The sequence below is a fragment of the Heteronotia binoei genome, chromosome 5 (genome assembly GCF_032191835.1).
Source record: "Heteronotia binoei isolate CCM8104 ecotype False Entrance Well chromosome 5, APGP_CSIRO_Hbin_v1, whole genome shotgun sequence".
Classification (NCBI taxonomy): domain Eukaryota; kingdom Metazoa; phylum Chordata; class Lepidosauria; order Squamata; family Gekkonidae; genus Heteronotia; species Heteronotia binoei.
In genome coordinates, this window is record NC_083227.1 from 3,905,062 (window position 1) to 3,927,236 (window position 22,175).

At 48.8% G+C, this 22,175-nt stretch overlaps 3 protein-coding genes across 3 annotated transcripts in view; all 3 read left to right on the forward strand.

Moving 5' to 3' along the window:
- The first annotated feature begins 4,671 nt into the window (after positions 1-4,671).
- Positions 4,672-6,241, forward strand: LOC132571570 (zinc finger protein 24-like). Its single transcript, XM_060238369.1, has 2 exons — positions 4,672-4,761; positions 5,642-6,241. Exon 2 carries the CDS (start codon positions 5,720-5,722, stop codon positions 6,239-6,241), a length of 522 nt encoding a protein of 173 aa, XP_060094352.1. The 5' UTR covers positions 4,672-4,761; positions 5,642-5,719.
- Positions 6,242-11,801: 5,560 nt separating this feature from the next.
- LOC132571571 (zinc finger protein OZF-like) lies at positions 11,802-14,975 on the forward strand. The gene is made up of 2 exons (XM_060238370.1): positions 11,802-13,101; positions 14,920-14,975. Exons 1-2 carry the CDS (start codon positions 11,802-11,804, stop codon positions 14,973-14,975), a joined length of 1,356 nt encoding a protein of 451 aa, XP_060094353.1.
- A 5,913-nt stretch (positions 14,976-20,888) lies between these two features.
- The window catches only part of LOC132571572 (zinc finger protein 709-like), a 172,672-nt gene continuing 171,385 nt past the window's right edge, over positions 20,889-22,175 (forward strand). Inside the window, exon 1 of the mRNA XM_060238372.1 lies at positions 20,889-20,984. The gene's annotated coding sequence lies outside the window, so the exon portion shown is untranslated. The remainder of the gene's footprint in view (positions 20,985-22,175) is intronic.

Below are 22,175 nucleotides of genomic sequence, written 5' to 3' on the forward strand. Positions count from 1 at the left end.
CCAGCCAGAATTGTTGCAGGGCCTGGAAAAGTTATTGTCACAGTTCACTTTCCACTTAATTATCCCAGATGCTGTGGCCTAATATGCTAATGAGTGTGACCTAATATGCTAATATTAGGGGATGTGGTCTAATATGCTACTGACTTCATGCTGCGCTTTTTCTACAAAAAAGCCCTGGACCTATGCATTTGCCTAGGGCGATGGGCCATATGTGTGTGTGTGTGTGTGTGCGCGCGCGCCAGATTAGGCTCTCCCCACATGACTTCAAATAGAAAAACAATTATTTGCATTAATTTTGCTGGCCTGAATCATTCTCCCTTGGCGGAGCACTGTTTTTTAAGTTGATAATTTTTTATGGCCTTCAAATGATGTTATAAATATCCATATGGTCCTTGGCAGAAAAAAGGTTCCCCACCCCTGACATAGAGCTAGAAGCAGTGCAAAGCAGAGAAAGTGCAAAGTGAAAGTAATTCCAGATAAATGGCAAGAATAAGCCTGTCCTTAGGCTAAAGTACACAATATCCTTCCCACAAGACCCCCCATTTTCCCTCCAGGATGCTCCAGGCTTCTATGGTTTCCTCCTCCCAAGGAACAAACCCCCTCCTTTTTCTACAGAAGGTCTCCCCCCCCCCATTGATCCCATGTCAGGGAGTGCAGCCAATGATATTGCTCTTCCATGCATGTGTTTCCCCCATGAAAACGCATCTGTAAGACAGCCCTCTTCCGGCTGGCCTATAATTAACTGGCATTAGAAATTCTATAGAAGGCTCAGTGTAGTATTTTGATAGATCGCTGTTTAAATGTTTTATTATTTAATTGTTTTAACTGTTGTAATTGATGTATTTTAAATTTAAAATTCTATGTTAAATTTTATATGTTGTGAGCCGCCCTGAGCCGCTTCTGTGGGAAGGGCAGGATATAAATTGAAATAAACTGAAATCTATGGGAGGGGTGTATTCCTTGCAGCTCATCCTTGCCTGCCCACCCTCCACTGTCTGAGCTCTACTGGCCAATAAAGGGGGGGCTGCCCCTGGGGGAGGAGGGGGGAGTGTTTGCCTTCCGCCTTCTTGGCTGAGAGGGCCAAGGAAGCCCAGCCTAGTTTTTTGGGGGGAGGGATTTGGGTTTGGCCCCCTTTCGCTGGCAGTTCTTTGCATTTGGGCACTCCTGGGGTTACGCCCTTCGTAGGGCCCGGGCTAGAGACCAAGGGGGGCTGGGAAAGACAGAGGGTGGCCGGGGGGAGGATTGGGGGGGGGCTGCTTTGAGATTTGTGCTTCAATTGGGACACAGTTGCCAACCTCCAGGGAAGTATATTTGCACAAGCAGAACTTGGGCAATGTTACTATATTTAACATACATCTATTCAAATGGAGATATTAATAACAAGTTTTGCACAAAACCAAATTCCCAAAGCTGAGTCCACTCATAGCAGTCTTCAGAACAGCGGATGTCATGCTATGGCTTTCAGCGGTATGAAGTAGAATCCTTGTCAGGGCCAGTCCTGGGAGGGCTGCACCCCAGGCAGGCGTGCTTCCCACCACCCTCTCCACGATGCTGCATCCCATCACCTGCACAGTAAGGGAGAAGAGATGGAGGCGGGGAGGGCGGCAGGAAGGGGACAGGAGAGCAAGAAAGCCGGCCGAGAGACGGGAAGGCAGTGCGAGAGCGGGGAAGGCAGCACGAGAGTGAGAAAGCTGGCATGAGAGCAGGGAAAGGGACAAGAGCAAGAAAGCCGGCCGAGAGCGCGGAAGGCAGCATGAGAGCAGGGAAGGCAGTGTGAGAGTAGGGAAGGCAGCATGAGAGCCAGAAACCTGGCCGAGAGAGGGGAAGGCAGCATGAGAGCCAGAAACCTGGCCGAGAGAGGGGAAGGCAGCATGAGAGCCAGAAACCTGGCCGAGAGAGGGGAAGGCAGCATGAGAGTGTGAAAGCTGGAGTGAAAGCAAGAAAGCTGGCGTGAGAGCAGGGAAGGCCTCTGTGAGTCACGGGGGAAGGGGCTCCCAATTCAGCACCCCCCTGGACCGGCGCCCTAGGCAAATGCCAAATTTGCCAAGTGGAAGGGCCGGCTCTGATCCTTGTTCCTTCTAGATGGTTTCTGATGTACATGAAAAATCCACTCATATGATATTCCTACAATATTCATAATCCCATAATATGGAAAAATTAAAAATTGGATCTACATGGATCCTTATCAATGCATATGATTTTTACAATGAAATGAAATAAAACCAGCACCATACGAACATAAGAGAAGCCATGCTGGATCAGGCCAATGGCCCATCAAGTCCAACACTGTGTCACACAGTGGCCAAAAAAACCAAGTGCCATCAGGAGGTCCACCGGTGGAGGTAGAAGCCCTCCCACAGTGCCTCCCCCCAAGCACCAAGAATACAGAGCATCACTGCCCCAAACAGAGAGTTCCAACAGTACGCTGTGGCTAATAGCCACTGATGGGCCTCTGCTCCAGATGCTTATCCAATCCCCTCTTGAAGCTGTCTATGCTTGTAGCTGCCACCACCTCCTGTGGCAGTGAACTCCACTATAGACCATGTCTTAGACTATAGGCAGCACCACAAAAATCGCTCCTCCATAGAGTTGTGGTGACACCATGCCGCAAAAACATGGTTCCAAAGCCTGGATCCTCATGAATTCATTTGATTTTTTTTACCAAAATGAAATAAAACTGCCAGCCAGCACACTGCAGGGCTTGTGCTAGAAGAAGAAAAAGATTATGATATTGGATTTATATCCCGCCCTCCACTCCGAAGAGTCTCAGAGCGGCTCACAATCTCCTTTTCCTTCCTCCCCCACAACAGACACCCTGTGAGGTGGGTGGGGCTGAGAGGGCTCTCACGGCATCTGCCTTTTCAAGGACAGAGGCTCAGAGCGGCCTACAATCTCCTTTCCCTTCCTCCCCCACAACAGACACCCTTTGAGGTGGGTGGGGCTGAGAGGGCTCTCACAGCAGCTGCCCTTTCAAGGACAGAGGCTCAGAGCGGCCTACAATCTCCTTTCCCTTCCTCCTCCACAACAGACACCCTTTGAGGTGGGTGGGGCTGAGGGGGCTCTCACAGCAGCTGCCCTTTCAAGGACAGAGGCTCAGAGCGGCCTACAATCTCCTTTCCCTTCCTCCCCCACAACAAACACCCTGTGAGGTGAGTGGGGCTGAGAGGGCTCTCACAGCAGCTGCCTTTTCAAGGACAACTCCAAGAGCTATGGCTGACCCAAGGCCAGGCCAGCAGGTGCAAGTGGAGGAGTGGGGAATCAAACCCGGTTCTCCCAGATAAGAGTCCGCACACTTAGCCACTACACCAAACTGGCTCTCCAATTTGTGCTAGACCATAGGTGTCAAACTCATTTGTTACATGGGCGGGATCCGACATAAAGGAGACCTGGCTGGGCTGGGCCAGCACCTATTTAAGATTAAATGGCAGAGATATACATTTTATAAAGGATCCAGAAAACACGCTTAAAGATTATATGTTGTTGAAGCCTTTCATGGCTGGAGTCCATTGGTTGTTGTAGATTTCCCAGGCTGTGTGGCCTTGGTCTCGGCATTGCGAGAGCTGACGTTTCGTCAGCAGCTGTGACTGGCATCCTCAGAGGTATAACCCAGGGAAAACTTCAGTTTTCTGCGTTCTGCCTCTGAGAATGCCAGTCACAGTTGCTGGCAAAACCTCAGGTCTCACAACGCCAAGACCATGGCTACACAGTCCAGAAAATCTACAAGAATCAAAGATTTTTTCTAAAACTCCATAAAGCAGGCTTAAAAATTAGCACTTCTTGTTCTTAAAGGTGCTCTCTTTGTATTTCTCCCATGGGATCCAGGGAACTGGGCAAAGGAAGCTCTGGCTTTTTCCTTCCTTCCTTCCTTCCTTCCTTCCTTCCTTCCTTCCTTCCTTCCTTCCTTCCTTCCTTCCTTCCTTCCTTCCTTCCTTCCTTCCTTCCTTCCTTCCTTCCTTCCCAGGGGACCAGAGAGGGTGGAATCTCAGCTAACAGAGAAGGAAGAGAGGCTTGGCTCAGTAGCTCTGCTGTGCGATTGAGAGAGCCTGGCAAAGCAAGCTCTTTCTCCCCTCCCCCTACCTCCCCAAGGAAGCTGCCATGGGATTCCTGCCTCAATTGGTACAGGATTGCCAACCTCCAGGGAGGGCCTGGAGATCTTCTGGAATACCAGTGCTTGTCTCCAGAGACCACAGAGATCAGCCCCCCCCCCAGGAGAGGGCAACTGCAGAGGGGGGGGGGGCTCTGTGGCATCAAAGCCCTATTGGTCCCACCAGGTTTTCTCTGGGGGGGGGGGGCAACAGAAACGCTCAATGGTCCATTTAAAGAAGACTCTCATCTCATCATCACTAACCCCCCTTCGCCCCCCCCCATGAATTTTAGGACCTTGTTCTAGAAGGGGGAGGACTCAGGAGGGGGGACCCAGCTGCAGCCTCCTTTTCCTGACCTGCCTGAACAGCACCTGGGACACCCCGGGAGGAGCGCAACCCCCTGCAGCAGGGTTACTCCCGAGCAGCCCCACTGAGCAGCACAAGGCGTGGATGACGGCAGCAAGACGCGTTTCGCCTTCCTCTGCAGCACTGGAAGGGTTAAAACCGCGGAGCTGCTTGCTAGAGAGGCCGAGCAAGGGGGGGCAGGAGAGGAAAGGGGCTTTTCCTGGGGGAGGGTTTTGCATTTGCAGAGCTAAGGAGGACTGGATGGTGGGAGAAGCAGCAGCTGGAGAGAAACGCTTTGCAGCAGCCGGATCCCCGGAAACTTTACTTGGAAGTAAGTCTTGGAGGAGGAAGGGGGGGGGGATAAACTTTTAGGTTCTGGAGGGGGGGAGGGAGGCGGGGATCATTGCAAGCCGGGGCTGTCCTGGGTGGGCCATTTTCTCCCGGGGAACTGATCTCTACGTTGGAAGGAAAGGGAAGGTCCCCTGTGCAAGCACCAGTCGTTTCAGAATCTGGGGTGACGTTGCTTTCACAACGTTTTCACCGCAGACTTTCTACGGGGTGGTTTGCCAACGCATCGCCCTGCCCCATCCCTCCACAGCTCACTTGGCAGAGACAGATGTGACAGGATGCCAGATTCCCCCTCCTGTGCTGGGATTAGGGTGGAAGGACGGGCATCCTTTTGCCAGGCGAGAGAGGCACAGACCCCCAGGCAGCACAACAGGGAGAAACGCCAGGGCACAGTCCCAGGAGGGGTGGGGGGTGGGGTTTCAGATCTTGTTCAGGGAGATGCCGACAAGACTTTGAAGCCTGCCTTTTGGGAGTCAGGAGGCCCAGAAAGGAATCCCAGATGGGATCATATGAATGTATGATTCATGCTGATTGGCTTCTCGCAATGGCAGGTATTTTGGCTGACCCTCCCCCCAACTACCATCTCCACCACTGAGATAATTAGTAGCCATACAAAGGTCTTCAGAGTCTTTTCATAGGCTTTATTCCAAATAGTCTGGAAAATGGTCCTTCTTTCAGGGTGAGTGGGAATACGGAGCCTGGAGAAAACCGATAATTCTCTGGATGAAGGACTTGTGTTATATTTCCTGCTTCTCTTGGGGAATGGAGGCTGTACTTATATGTGCATCTATGTGTCTGCAGGTTTGTGTGTGTATGTATCTTCCTTTTGACACACTCCTGTCTGTCTCTCTCCATCCCCTCAGGGAGAAGCCTCCCTTCATAGCCAAGTGAATAAAGGCAGCTTTTCAGAGACGGAGGTGACTCAAGAGAAGGAGAAGGAGATGGAAGAGCAGGACCCAGAAGGACCTGGAGCTGGCAAGAGAGCAAGGAAGAGTCCCCATCCCATCCCACCTGGAAGTGGTGCTGAATTCTGGGAAAGAGCTGTGCCAGAGGTCCTGTCTAAAGACACCACGACCTCAGATGTACTCTGCCAACACTTCCGGCAGTTCCGCTACCATGAGGCCGATGGGCCCCGAGAGGTTTGCAGCCAGCTCCATGGACTTTGCAGCCAGTGGCTGAAGCCGGAGAGGCACACCAAGAAGCAGATCCTGGACCTGGTGATCCTGGAGCAGTTCCTGACTCTCCTGCCCCAGGAAATGCAGGGCTGGGTCAGAGGATGTGGGCCGGAGACCAGTTCCCAGGCGGTGGCCCTGGCTGAAGGTTTCCTCCTGAGCCAGGTAGAGGAGAAGAAGCAGGCGGAACAGGTGAGGGGATTCTCTCCTGTATGTCTAATTCAAGCAACTAAATCTGACCTTATCTTAAAGTTTACTTGCCAGATAATTGCCCAGAGCTTCTTCTGCTAGAGAGAATTTCTGACTCCTGCAGATAACTCACCAAATCTGCTGAAAGAAGGGTGCAGAGTCTGGGAGTGGGGCAGAGTCTTGGTCCCTTTTCCATTCCATCTCTTACTCCTCTCCCTGGCTGCTGTTTCAGATGCAGGGACCACCTTTGGAGATGGAAGCTGCAATCTCTGAGGCAGAAGGAGCTTCCTTGGAGCAGGGGCAGAGGGTGCAGGCGGTGGAGCGTGCCCAAGATGCCCTCTCCTGTGGTAAGGACTCCTTGTGCCTGGGTGCAGTTGGGGCAGCCCGTGAATGTGGTGGGTAGAGATTTCAGGTCAGAGGGGGGCGGGGTGGGTGGGATACGTATTTCTACAGACAACACAGAGTTAATTGGTGGCACTCAATGTCCACAAATTGTTGTGCCTCTAAAAGATTAGAAAAATTCCTGGAGGTCACTGCCTCTCATTATATTAAAAAAAATGCACATCTCACCTTTTTTCCATCAGAGTCTCAATTTGCCAAGGTGGGGCGGGTGGGTAGATCAGCCTCAGCAGAGCTCTTCAGCCTGGTGAATAAAGGGAACCTCCACCTTCTGGGGCAGCCCAACTCTGAAAACGTGTCCCTGGGGGCAAATACCAATGGGGAACTGTGCCTTCTGTGCTTGTGCTTGAAGGGTCACCTGGGGGGCTGCTGTGGGCAGCAGGGGGTGGAGGAGGGTTAGCAGGTGATGGCCCAGCACTGCCAGGGACTTTGGGGAGGGTCTTGGGGTGGGACTTGGGACAGATGTGATATCTTGTTGAAGTTGCATCTGGCTGAAAATCTGGTTGTGAACTTAGCATGCCCAGAGACACTCTGAAAACTAATTCTTATTACCTTCAACTCTCCAGAACTGCTTGATTCACATCTGGTACATTGTGACGGTGAAGTTTCATGCTATGGCTTTTCCACCAACCCCTTTCCCTCTCCATAGAGCAGAGGTGGCCAATGGTAGCTCTCCAGATGTTTTTTGCCTACAACTCCCATCAGCCCCAGCCAGCATGGCCAGTAGCTGGGGCTGATGGGAATTGTAGGAAAAAACATCTGGAGAGCTACCGTTGGCCATCCCTGCCACAGAGGAAACCGAAGTCTCACAGAAATCTGAAAAATGTGGTGCCCAAAACTGAACACAATACTCCAGGTGAGGTCTTACCAGAGTAGAGTAAAGTGATACCATCACTTCACGTGATCTGGACACAATACTTCTGCTGATACGGCCCAAAATTGCATTTGCCTTTTTAGCCGCCGCATCACACTGTTGACTCATGTTCAGCATATGGTCCAGCATATCATCCACCTCACTGCTCCAAAGTGCCTCATAGAGAAAGGAAGGGAGCATCCTTCTCTTGAGTGTCTGAACAGATTACAGGAAGGACAGGTTATCAGAGCCAAGCAAGCTGGAAGAGTAAGCAAACAAATGGTGGCCAGCATAAAGTGTTTTATTACTCTCTATACCGGTAAAACTAAGCATTCGTCTAAGCACATCCTCTACGCCAAGGGTGGGGAACCTCCGTCCCAAGGGCCGTATACGGCCCTCGAGGTCACTTGGTGTGGCCCTCGGGGATTGCTGGGCCAAACCGAGCCATGTGGCAGCCTCTCTCGGGCCTGGCTGGCCAGCCAGAATTGCTGCAGGGCCTGGAAAAGTTATTGTCACAGTTCAGTTTGCACTTGATTATCCCAGATGGTGTGGCCTAATACGCTGAGTGTGTGACCTAATATGCTAATATTAGGGAATATGGTATAATATGCTACTGAGTTCCTGCTGGGCTTTTTCTACAAAAAAGCCCTGTACCTATGCATTTGCCTAGGGCAGCGGGCCAGGTGTGTGTGAGTGCCAGATTAGGCTCTCCCCAAATGACTTCAAATAGAAAAACAATTATTTGCATTAATTTTGCTGGCCTGAATCATTCTCCCTCGTCGGAGCACTGTTTTTTAAGTTGATAATTTTTTATGGCCCACGAAGGATGTTATAAATATCCATATGGCCCTTGGCAGAAAAAAGGTTCCCCAGGTTTTGTTTTTTTAAGACATGTGTATAATGTTTGTTCATGTCCTGCGCCGCTCAAACTTCTGACATATAACTTATTTGGCTCTTATCTTTAGCAAGTTTGGCCACCTTTGACCTAAGCAGTTAAAGTGGCAGTTCCAAACAAAAACTGAATAGGAAAAAGACTCTTGAGTTGTGCCTATGAAACAACGGAACAGAGATTATTTTTCCATCTGTGAAACTGAAATGCACAATTATTGCAAAGGAAACAAACACTCAGGCAGGCACATAAGAATGTAAAAATTAAAAAAAGGGTGGGGGGTTTGAATAAGCCTGTCCTTAGGCCAAAGCCCCAATATCCTCCCCACAAGAACCCCCATTTTCCCTCCAGGATGCTCCAGGCTTCTATGGTCTCCTCCTCCCAAGGGACAAACCCCCTCCTCTTTCTATGGAAGGTCTCCCCCACCATCAATCCCATGTCAGAGAGTGCAGCCAATCCCATTGCTCTTCCATACATATTTTTCCTGCCCCCCCGCTGCAAATGCATCTATGGGATGGGTATATTTATTTCTTTGTTTGTTTGAGTTTCAGCCCGCACTTCCCGTAGAACAGGCTCAGGGTGGGTTACATCATAAAAACAATCAACAATGAAAAAAAAACCATTTAAATTATATAAAATCTAAAATTACAACGTAACAGTAGAGACTAAAATGGCAAATTCTGCCTCACAGACATGGCCTTTCCACCAACCCCTTTCCCTCTCCATAGAGCAGTTGTGGCCAACGGTAGCTCTCCAGATGTTTTTTGCCAACAACTCCCATCAGCCCCAGCCAGCATGCCAATAGCTGGGGCTGATGGGAATTGTAGGAAAAAACATCTGGAGAGCTACCGTTGGCCACCCCTGCCACAGAGGAAACCAAAGTCTCACAGAAGTCTGAAATATTCTCGCAGCATTTATAATCCCTGAGGCTCAGAGGCCCCTGGTGCTTCTCTTCTGCCTCTCCCAGAATGTAATAAAAAGGGTAAGGTTTCACAGCCCCAGAAAGGAGGTGTGTGAAGCAGGGAACAAATAAGCCAGCACCCTTCCTTCCTCCCTTGTCTCAGGAACAGGCAGTGAAGAGATGCTGTTGAGCCTTCATCTTTTCAGAAGGGTGGAGACGGCTGCTGAACCTGCAATCCAGGTAGGAGAGATTGTGGGTGGGGGGGCACAGCCCGAGTCCCTCCTATTTTCTCAGAGCAATTTTTGCTCCTTCTGTTTCTACAAGGAGTCTGTGTGAGAGATCCCTTGAATACTATTCCATTTACCCATCCCAAGCCTTCCTTTCCATATCTTCCTAGACAACTCCCTTCCAGTGTGCAATCTCTGCAAGGTGTGTTCTCTGAAGAGGAGGGAATCTGCTTTTTCTTCCAGGGTCCCTTATCCTTGGAGGAGGTGTCCATCTCTTTCACGGAGGCAGAGTGGGCCCTGTTGGATCCAGGCCAAAGAGCTCTGTACAGGAAGTCATGCTGGAGAACTATGAGAATGTGGCCTCTCTGGGTAAGGATCTTTCATGGGTGCCTTTCCGTTGTGATGAGGAATGAATCTAAATACTGAATAGCACTGCATCATTTTGAGGCATGTCCTACCACTAGGGGAGGGGCTGTGGCTCCCTGGCAGAGGATCTGTGTGGAATGAAAAGGTCCCCAGTTCAACCGGCAGCATCTCCAGAGAAAAGGATCAGGTAGGAGGTGAAATGAAAGACTCTGCCTGAGACTCTGGAGAGCCGATGCTGGACTGAGCAGATGATACTGACTCCAAGGGACCAAGGGTCTGATTCAGGATAAGGAAACGTCACGTATTCCTAGAATTGGAACTGACCTCTGGGGGGAGGGGGCAGAAATGCCCGTATGCAGTATGTAGCGATGCAGGTGAAAGAACTGCCAACAGCATCCTTAAATTCTGTCATGCAAAAGGGGCTCTTGATGTTCCAGCACCCAAAAGGTATTTCAAGTGAAGGCAGTTGCAGAAAGGCTCGTGGCGCTCTGATCGGCCCTTCCTCTTCAGCTCTGCCCCTCTTCAGAGGGTTCAGACCAAATTCCTTAGAGTGAACCTGCAGGTCCCCAGATGTGACTCGAATGTACTGACATGACTAGAAACTGGCACTTTAAAAATGGAAGACAAAATGGCTTCACTCCGTTACTGGCTGGAAAGGGACTTTCAACCTGAGGGACTAGTCTGGGGTGGCCAAACCGTGGCTCTATCACACAGATCGTGTGGCTCCCAAAGCTCCCACTGCCCTGTCGGCCAGCTTGGAGGAGGCAGTTCTCTTTAAATCACTTTTCCAAGCAAAGCCAGCTGGGAGCTTGGAGAATGCAGTAACAGTTGATTTCTTTTCACCTCTCTCTCCCTCCTCCCTCCCCATCGATTTTCCTCCCTCCCTCCCTTCCTTCCTCCCTTCCTGCCACACTTCCTCCCTCCCTCCCTTCCTTCCTTCCTCCCTCCCTCCCCCCTTCTTTCCTTCCTTCCACCCATCCTTTCTTCCTCCCTCCATTCCTTTATTTATTTATTTCTCAAATTTATATCCCGACCTCCCTGCCAAAGCACGCTCAGGGCGGCTTCCTTCCCTCCCTCCCTTCCTTTCTTCCCTTCCTCCCTCTTTTCCTTTCTCCCCTCTTTCCTTCCTTCCTTCCTTCCTTCCTTCCTTCCTTCCTTCCTTCCTTCCTTCCTTCCTTCCTTCCTTCCTTCCTTCCTTCCTCTCTCTCTTCCAGCCTCTCTCCTTTACTCCCTCCCTTCCTTCCTTCCCTCCCTTTCACCATCCCTCCCTTCCTTCCACCCTCCCTCCTTTCCTTCCATCATTCCACCCTCCCCTTCATCCCCTCCTTCCTCCCTCCCTCGAACACACCTTGATGTAAAGAAAAACCAGAAAAGCCTTCAGAGTGGCTGGATGTGAGGCTCTCCCTTCTGTGGTGCTTGAGGGCAGATTCAGAAGAGATCCAAATTCAGAAGAGAGACTTTGTGAATGTAAGTCTAGGGAGACAGAAAATATTGAGCATCTGATGCTGAGAAGCTAGTGGTATCATGAGGTTCGAGTTAGATTAATTCAGCCTCTTATAAAAGAGATGCCTGGGCAGACAGATGGGAGGGGGACGTATTTTTAAATATTAATTATTCTTGGAGAAAGGTGGATGTGTGGTTCAGATCAGCCAAACTTTCCTCCTATAGTCATATATATGCTGTTAGATCTTACTCCCGTTCCAAGTGCTAACAGTTTCTTTCTATCTATCCCAGCAGAAGATGAGCAGAGGAATGTGGAGGGTGAGGAACTTTATCAGAAAATGCCGTATAGAGTTAAAAATGAAAACTTGAACAAAATTGTCAGGAATCAAGGCAAACCTAAGATAAAGAAAGATGGAGGTATGGTTGAGAAGCATTATGGAAAAAAGCAGAATGTACATTTTCCAAAGCACAGGATAATGAAGGCAAGGAAATCCATTCAGTGTGGAAAGTATTTCAGAAATAGATCACAGCTCCTTGTACACCAAACAATACAGAGAGAGGAGAAACCTTCTGAATTCTCAGAAATGAGTAATAAATTCAGTCAGAGTAGAATCTTTCAGCTGCACCAAAAAACCCACAGAGGAGAGAGAACTTTTACATGCCCAGAGAGTGGAAAGAGATTCAGTGGGAGTGGCAGTCTTCAACGTCATCAGAGAACCCACACAGGGGAGAAACCTTTTAAATGCTCAGAGTGTGGAAAGAAATTCAGTGAGAGTGGCAATCTTCAACGTCATCAGAGAACCCACACAGGGGAGAAACCTTTTGAATGCTCAGTGTGTGGAAAGAGATTCATTCAGAGTAGCGATGTTCAATATCATCGTAGAACTCACACAGCGGAAAAAACTTTCGAATGCTCAGTATGTGGGAAGAGATTCATTCAAAGTAGCGATCTTAAAAAGCATCAGAGAACTCACACAGGTGAGAAACCTTTTGAATGCTCAGTGTGTGGAAAGAAATTCAGTGAGAGTGGCACTCTTCAATATCATCAGAGAACCCACACAGGGGAGAAACCTTTTGAATGCTCAGAGTGTGGAAAGAGATTCAGTGGGAGTGGCCATCTTCAACGTCATCAGAAAACCCACACAGGGGAGAAACCTTTTGAATGCTCAGAGTGTGGAAAGAGATTCAGTCAGAATGGCACTCTTCAACATCATCAGAGAACCCACACAGGGGAGAAACCTTTTGAATGCTCAGAGTGTGGAAAGAGATTCAGTCAGAATGGCACTCTTCAACATCATCAGAGAACCCACACAGGGGAGAAACCTTTCGAATGCTCAGAGTGTGGAAAGAGATTCAGTCAGAGTGCCAATCTTCAAAAGCATCAGAGAACCCACACTGGGGAGAAACCCTTTGAGTGCTCAGAGTGTGGGAAAAAATTCAGTCAGAGTGGCCATCTTCAGTATCATCAGAGAACCCACACAGGGGAGAAACCTTTTGAATGCTCAGAGTGTGGAAAGAGATTCACTCGGAGTGACAGTCTTCAAAGTCATCAGAGAACGCACACAGGGGAGAAACCTTTTAAATGCTCAGAGTGTGGAAAGAAATTCAGTGACAGTAGCAATCTTCAACGTCATCAGAGAACCCACACAGGGGAGAAACCTTTTGAATGCTCAGTGTGTGGAAAGAGATTCATTCAGAGTAGCGATGTTCAATATCATCGTAGAACTCACACAGTGGAAAAAACTTTCGAATGCTCAGTATGTGGGAAGAGATTCATTCAGAGTAGCGATCTTAAAAAGCATCAGAGAACTCACACAGGGGAGAAACCTTTTGAATGCTCAGTGTGTGGAAAGAAATTCAGTGAGAGTGGCACTCTTCAATATCATCAGAGAACCCACACAGGGGAGAAACCTTTTGCATGCTCAGAGTGTGGAAAGAGATTCAGTGAGAGGAGGAGTCTTGAACAGCATCATAGAAGACACAGAGGGGGGAAATCGTTAGAATTCTCAATGTCCGGCCGCAGCTTGCCACACCTGGGCTCGTTAATGACCCCAACGGACGCTTTGATGTTGGAGAGACAGCATCCCAATGAATGAGACCACTCCCCACCCACCCCCCTTGAACTTGCTGATAAACTCCAAACATGAGAAACCTTTTCATTGCTTAGAGTGTGAGAGAAGATTCAGTTAGAGTGGCACTCTTCAGCTGCATCAAAGTACCTGCACACGGGGAGAAAACCTTTGAGTGTGCAGATTCAGTCAGTGTGACAATTTTCAAAAGCATATATGAACTCTTATAAGGGAGAAGCCTTTTGGCTTTTCAGACTGTGGAAAGAGATTCTGTTGCAGAAGCAGTGATGGCAACTGAGACCCCACACAGGGAAGACACCATTTTAACGTTGGGTACTTTGAAAGTGATTCAGTCGAAGAAGTTCTCTTCTACTGTGTTGAGGAACCCGCACAAGGAGGATCCATGTAACCTCTTAGCCCATAAAAAGAGCTTTCCCCCTTTTTCATATGTAAAAGACAACCACAGACCACAAAAATTATTGATGCCACTTGCTTATAAGGCTCTAATCTGCAGAAGAAACCTTACTCTAATCAGAAAGAAATGTTATAAGTGCTTGGGCAGGGTTTTTTGTTGTTCAGTCACACAGTCGAGTCTGACTCTTTGCGACCCCACGGACAAAATCACGCCAGGCCCTCCTGTCTTCCACCATCCTCCAAAGTCTGCTCAAATTCATGTTAGTTACATAAATAACGCTGCCCAGCCGTCTCATCCTTTGCCGTCCCCTTCTTCTTTTGCCTTCTGTCTTTCTCAACATCAGGGTCTTCTCCAGGGAGTGCTCCCTTCTCGTTTGGTAGCCAAAGTATTTGAGCTTCAGCTTCAGCGCCTGACCTTCCAGGGAACAGTCTGGGTGGATTTCCCATAGGACTGACTGATTGGATCTTCTTGCACTTCAAGGGACTCTCAAGATTCTTCTCCAGCACCACAGCTCAAAAGCATCTATTCTTCTGCGCTTGGCCTTCCTTATGGTCCAGCTCTCACAGCCATACATTACTTCTGGGAATACCATCCCATTGACTATACAGACTTTTGTTGGCAGGGTGATGTCTCTGCCTTTTATTATACTGCTCAGGTTCGCCATAGCTGTCCTCCCAAGGAGCAAACGTCTTTTAATTTAATGGCTACAGTCACCATCTGCAGTGATCTTAGATCCCAGAAATGTGAAGTCTGTCACTACTTCCATGTCTTCCCCTTCTATTTGCCAAGGTGTGATGGGGCCGGATGCCATGATCTTAGTTTTTTTTGATGTTTCAAGCCTACTTTTGTGCGCTCCTCTTTCACCCTCAACAAGAGGTTCTTTAGGTCCTCCTCACTTTCTGCCATTACAGTGGTGTCATTTGAATATCTGAGGTTGTTGATGTTTTTACTGGCAATTTTAATTCCGGCTTGTGCTTTATTCAGGCCAGCATTCCGCATGATGTACTCTGCATATAAATTAAATAAGCAGGGTGACCTAATACATCCTTGTCGAACCCCCTTTCCAATTCTAAACCAATCAGTTGCTCCATATCCCGTTCTGACAGTTGCTTCTCGATCCTTATATAGGTTTCTCAGGAGACGTGTGAGGTGGGCTGGTGCTCCCATCTCTTTAAGGACTTGCCACACATCTGCATTGTTTTTTCCTTCTTCTTTTAGGGAAAAGGTTGTGTCCAATGTCAGCTTGGGGACCAACAAAGTTTTATTCTGAGTAGAAGCTTCGTTGTGGAAGCACACTTCTTCAGATAGAGAAACAGAACTTCCTCAAGCCCCCTGCCATCTAGGTAGAAAGAGTGTGGGCGGAGGGTTAGTTGCCAGGCAGGGCCAGTTAGAGTCACGATGCAGAAGGAACTGGACCCTGACTGGGAGAGACCAGGCAAGACTGATCTTGTCAGATCTTAGAAGTCGACCAGGGTGGACTCTGCCAAGGACTTGGATGGGAGACCTCCTTGGAATACTAGCAGTGGGGAAGCAGAGGCAGGCTTTATTTAGCTACCTCCCTGAATACCCTTCCAGGCCTCCAGCAGGGGTCATTCACCAGAGGTCGTCATGGTCTTCAGATGCACACACACACCAAAAGACGAAGAAGAAGATGCATCAGTCACTGGCCATAAATACAGCTGAGACTGGACTAAAGCAGCTAAGAACATAAGAGAAGCCATGTTGGATCAGGCCAACGGCCCATCAAGTCCAACACTCTGTGTCACACAGTGGCAAAAAATGTTATATACACACATACACTGTGGCTAATAGCCACTGATGGACCTCTGCTCCATATTTTTATCTAAACCCCTCTTGAAGGTGGCTATACTTGTGGCCGCCACCACCTCCTGTGGCAGTGAATTCCACATGTTAATCACCCTTTGGGTGAAGAAGTACTTCCCTTTATCCGTTTTAACCTGTCTGCTCAGCAATTTCATCGAATGCCCACGAGTTCTTGTATTGTGAGAAAGGGAGAAAAGTACTTCTTTCTCTACTTTCTCCATTCCATGCATTATCTTGTAAACCTCTATCATGTCACCCCGCAGTCGACGTTTCTCCAAGCTAAAGAGTCCCAAGCGTTTCAACCTTTCTTCATAGGGAAAGTGCTCCAGCCCTTTAATCATTCTAGTTGCCCTTCTCTGCACCTTCTCTAAAGCTATAATATCCTTTTTGAGGTGCGGCGACCAGAACTGCACACAGTACTCCAAATGAGACCGCACCATCGATTTATACAGGGGCATTATGATACTGGCTGATTTGTTTTCAATTCCCTTCCTAATAATTCCCAGCATGGCATTGGCCTTTTTTATTGCAAACGCACACTGTCTTGACACTTTCAGTGAGTTATCTATCATGACCCCAAGATCTCTCTCTTGATCAGTCTCTGCCAGTTCACACCCCCATCAACTTGTATTTGTAGCTGGGATTCTTAGCCCCAATGTGCATTACTTTGCACTTGGCCACATTGAACCGCATCTGCCACGTTGACGCCCACTCACCCAGCCTCAACAGATCCCTTTGGAGTTCCTCACAATCCTCTCTGGTTCTCACCACCCTGAACAATTTAGTGTCATCCGCAAACTTGGCCACTTCACTGCTCACTCCCAACTCTAAATCATTTATGAACAAGTTAAAGAGCATGGGACCCAGTACCGAGCCCTGTGGCACCCCACTGCTTACCGTCCTCCACTGCGAAGACTGCCCATTTATACTCACTCTCTGCTTCCTATTACTCAGCCAGTTTTTGATCCACAAGGGGACCTGTCCTTTTACTCCATGATTCTCAAGCTTTCTAAGGAGCCTTTGATAAGGAACTTTATCAAAAGCTTTCTGGAAGTCAAGGTAAACAACATCTATCGGGTCTCCTTTGTCCACATGTTTGTTCACCCCCTCAAAGAAATGCAACAGGTTAGTGAGGCAAGATCTTCCCTTGCAGAACCCATGCTGAGTCTTCCTCAATAACCCATGTTCATCAATGTGCCTACTCATTCTGTCCTTGATAATGGTTTCTACCAACTTTCCCGGTATTGAAGTCAGACTGACTGGCCTGTAATTTCCCGGATCTCCTCTGGAACCTTTTTTAAAGATGGGGGTGACATTTGCTACCTTCCAGTCCTCAGGAATGGAGGCAGATTTCAATGAAAGATTACAGATTTTTGTTAGAAGATCCACAAGTTCAACTTTGAGTTCCTTCAGAACTCTCGGATGTATGCCATCCGGACCCGGTGACTTATTAGTTTTTAATTTGTCTATCAGTTGTAGGACCTCCTCATTTGTCACCTCAATCTGACTCAGGTCTTTCAACACCCCTTCCAAAATTAGTGGTTCTGGGGCAGGCAAAAAGTTCTCATCTTCTACAGTGAAGACGGAGGCAAAAAATTCATTTAGCTTCTCAGCCATTTCCCTATCCTCCTTCAGTAATCCTTTTACCCCATGGTCATGGGGTAAAACCTAAGCCAGGGGTGTCCAAACTGTGTCTCGGGAGCTACATGTGGCCCTTTCACGCATATTGTGCAGCTCCTGGAGGTCAAGGAGGACCTTAATGCAGGCTTACTCTCAAGTAAGCTTACTTAGCACTGGGACCACAGTCGGCCTCTGAGCACTGAGATAGGCAGATTTTTTTTGTTATTTATACTTATTAAGTTTTTCATAAAGCATATCACAGACATTCATTCCGTCGAACGAACAGAGGCACTCATCCTACACCTTGTGCACCGCCACCGTATATTCTCCTAATCTGAACTGCCTGAACTTAATCGAGTTAATTAGATGCAATCATTATCGCACGTTCCACCCATCTTCGCTGCCAACGAGTCAGTGACCAGGTCGTCGGGAAATAGTTCAGTAATATCTGCATGGCAGAAATAGACTGGTCAATGAGATAGGCAGATATTTAACTGAGAGTGAAGGGGGGAATGAAGGGGAAATAGGCAGGCTTGCAAGCGCTTCTCCTCCACCACACGGGTCACCCAGGGGCCTAGAGCGGGAAAGCCAGTGCAAGAGCTGAGAGATCCCCTGGAAGGAGGGATGGAACTAAAGGGGGCAGTGCCGGGTTCCCCCCATAGTTTCATAGCTCTTGCAGGAGCTGCATTTACTAATCTAAGTGTCATGGCAAAGAGATACATAATGATGCCAACGGAGAGGAGAGATTTATATGGTGCCTGTTGTGGGGAGAAAAAAATAGAATTGAGGTTTGGGTCCAACATCAAACCATCAGAGTCATATTAATTTGCTCTTGACTTGTTGCAGTAAAAACGCCGAGACCATGAAGCATTTTTTCTTTCTGCTTGACCAAACAGCCAGGAAGCTCATTTCCACTCACCCCCTCCCCACCCTACTATCACACACACAGTCTGGGCCCCACACCAGCAGGCAGGAGGGGGAGGCATTGACACAGAGAAAAAATTGCAATTCACAGAAAATGGCTTTAGAATCATAGAGTTGGAAGGCACCTCCAAGGTCATCTACTCCAACCCCCTGCAGAAATACCTACCTCTAAATTCACTGAATCTTCATTGCTGTCAGATGGCCATCTAGGCTCTGTTTAAAAACCTCCAAGGAAGGAGAGCCCACCACCTCCTGAGAAAGCCTGTTCCACTGAGGAACTGCTCTAACGGTCAGGAAGTTCTTCCTAATGGTGAGCTGGAAACTCTTTTGATTTAATTTCAACCCATTGATTCTGGTCCTACCTTCCGGGGCCACAGAAAACAATTCCACTCCATCCTCTATACAACAGCCCTTCAAGTCCTTGAAGATGATGATCCTATCATCTCTCAGCCGCCTCCTCTCCAGGCGAAACATCCCCAGCTCCTTCAACCTTTCTTCATAGGACTTGGTCTCCAGACCCCTCACCATCTTCGTTGCCCTCCTCTGGATCTGTTCCAGCTTGTCTGTATCCTTCTTAAAACGTGGTGCCCAAAACTGAGCACAATATTCCAGGTGAGGTCTTACCAGAGTTAGAATAAAGCGATACCATCACTTCACGTGATCTGGACACGATACTTCTGATACAGCCCAAAATTGCATTTGCCTTTTTAGCTGCCGCATCACTGTTGACTCATGTTCAGCATATGGTCCAGCATATCATCCACCTCACTGCTCCAAAGTGCCTCATAGAGAACGGAAGGGAGCATCCTTCTCTTGAGTGTCTGAACAGATTACAGGAAGGACAGGTTCTCAGAGCCAAGCAAGCTGGAACAGCAAGCAAACAAATGGTGGCCAGCATAAATTGTTTTTACACTATACCAATAAAAGTAAACATTCTTTTAAGCACATCCTCTACACCAGGGGTGGGGAACCTCCGTCCCAGGGGCTGTATACGGCCCTCGAGGTCACTTGGTGTGGCCCTCGGGGATTGCTGGGCAGAACCGAGCCATGTGGCAGCCTCTCTGGAGCCTGGCTGGACGGCCAGAATTGGTGCAGGGCCTGGAAAAGTTATTGTCACAGTTCAGTTTGCACTTGATTATTCCAGAGGGTGTGGCCTAATATGCTAATGGATGTGTGACCTAATATGCTAATATTAGGGAATGTGGTCTAATATGCTACTGAGTTCCTGAATCAGTATGAGAAATAAATTGCTTCATATTTAAACACTTGAATATAGATTACTAATCGTGTGAGCTGGGACCAGATTCAGCCCTGTACGCCTCCCCCCCCCCGGGAAAATGTGAAGTCTACGCTCCCCCCCCCCCCAAGAATGACAATCATGGCAACACCTCCGTTTGCTCTTGGGTTAACCCTAAAAAGTGGTGTTGGTCTGCACTTTTCTCTTTTATACACGGCTGTTGAAAACGCTGATCGTAGGAGAAAGATATGGCCAAACACTACTTGAGCCTGCTTCGGCGGGCAAAGCGGGATATAAATCCAATAAACCTTTACACCTTTGCTTTTAGAGGAAGGTTTTGAGCCCAGAGCCATCTTTTAAGTCCAACCAAGTTTAATTCTGGGTAGAATCTTCTGTGTGCACGCACACTTCCTCAGATACAGGGAAGCAGAACTACCTCAACCATTGCATATAGCTGGGGGTGGGATTGGTAACCAGGAAGGGCTAGTTAGAGTCAAGAAGGTGCGTGAAGTCACTGGCTATCAATATAGCTGAGATTGGATTAAAGCACTTAAGACCTAAAGCAACAGGAGGAGATGATTTTTCCACCTGAGAAGCTGAAAGGCACAACTCTTGCAAAGGACATGAGGTCTTCTGGTTTCATAATTTCTACACCCCTCACAGAGGATGCTGCCACCAGAAAGCCGACCCCCTGCCCCCTTCTCAAAGCCTCCTTCGGAACCATGTCGTGGCAGAACAGGCCCAGCGCCCTGGGCAAAGATGCCCCCCCCCCTCCTCAGCCATTCCGGTTTGTATCCCGCAGGAAATATAATGCCCTAGAGACACCTCCCCCCCCTCTAAAACAGCCATTTAAGAACATAAGAGAAGCCATGTTGGATCAGGCCAACCGCCCATCAAGTCCAACACTCTGTGTCACACAGTGGCAAAAAATTTCCTGCAAGGGAGCTGATCTCTGTAGCCTGGAGATAAATTGCAATCTGGAGAGATCTCCAGGCCCCACCGGGAGGTTGGCCAGCCTAGCAGAGACCCTGCGGGAGGAGGACCCCCCTTCTTCCAGCCTGGGGTCCCTTGGTAGGGATAATGGGGAAGGGGGCTTAACCTTCACCCCCCATCAACTCTGCACCATCGCCTGCCTGACCCCAAAGTGGCTGTCAGCATCTCCCTGGACATGCAAAGAAAGGCCAGGAGGCCCCACCAGGTTTCCTCTTCAGGGGAGCAACAGAAATGCTCAATGGTCTGTTGAAAGAAGAGCCTGATCTCGCCCCCCCCCTCCTTGAGTTTTAGGGTCCTTATTCTAGGAGAGGGAAGACTGTGGCGGGGGGGGGGGGGGAACCAGCTGCAACCCCCTTTTTCTGAGCTGGCTGAACTGCGCGGGAGGAGCGCAGCCCCCTGCAGCAGAGTTACTCCCGAGCAGCCCCATTGAGTGGCTGGCGGCAGCCTGGCTGAAGCTCCTCCAGGACACGTTTCTCCTTCCTCTGCAGCACGGAGAGGGTTAAAACCGCCGCGCTTCTTGCTAGAGAGGCCGAGCATGGGGGGGGGGCAGGAGAGGAAAGGGGCTTTTCCTGGGGAGGGGTTTGCTTTTGCAGAACTCCGGAGAACTGGGGTGGGGCTTGCAGAGAAGCTGCAGCTGGAGGGAAAAGGCTTGCAGCAGCCGGATCCCGGGAAAGTTTACTTGCAAGTAAGTCTTGGAGGAGGAGTAAAGGGGGGGGGGGAATAAATTTTTAGGTTTTGGAGGGGAGGAAGGCGGGGATCATGCCAATCCGTGGCTGTCCTTAGTCAGCCAGCTCCCTCCCGTGCAACCATTTTCTCCCCGGGAACGCATCTCTGTCTGCTGGAGGTGGGTTCTAATTCTGGGAGAACTTCAGGCCCCACCTGGAGGATACACACAGAAACAGCTGAAGCCACCGTAATCAACTACTGTGAATGCATCACTAACACATTTTGCTGCAGTTCCAAATAGTATTTCTTATGTTCAGTGATCAATAAATCGGTCCCCGTCTCTTTCATGCATATATCCGTTTCACAGTTCACAGCATACAGTGCCCGAAATGTCTCTTAAAGTGCAAACATCTTCTCAGCCTCTCACAACAGCAAGCAAAAAGTGCTTGGGCTGATCTAGTGTTTCTTGAATAAAGTGCTTGCAAAAAGTATTGTCAGTTTCACGTGTGGATTTCAGTGCAAAGTGGGGGCCTTCTGAGGATGGCCTGGATCAATCTCTCAGGGATTTCTTTGGAACTGTAGTAAACTTTCTTGCTTATTTATCCAAGGTAGTTGATTGATTACTTTGGCTTCAGCCCCCTAGAGGTTGGTTACTCTGTAAGGTACCAGTTTTGTTCAGCTTTGGAAGTGGAGTTTGTCACTTGGCAGAGGCAGCCTTAACACGATGCCAGATTCCCCCTCCTGTGCTGGGGTTTGGGTGGGAGGACGGGCATCCTTTTGCCAGGCGAGAGAGGCACAGACCCCCAGGCAGCACAACAGGGAGGAACACCAGAGCACAGTCCCAGGAGAGGGATGGGGTTTCAGATCTCGTTAAGGGAGATGCCAACAAGACTATGAAGCCTGCCTTTGGGGGGCCCAGTAAGGAATCCCAGATGGGATCACATGTATGAATCATTCGTGCTGATTGGCTTCTCGCAATGGCAGGTATTTTGGCTGACCCTCCCCCCAACTACCATCTCCACCTCTGAGATAATTAATAGCCATGCAAAGGTCTTCAGAGTCTTGGCTTTATTCCAAATAGTCTGGACTGTGGAAAATGGCCCTTCTTTCAGGGTGAGTGGGAATACGGGGCCAGAAGAGAACTGGGATAATTCTCTGGATGAAGGACTTCTGTTTTATTTCCCGCTTCTCTTGGGGAATGGAGGTTGTA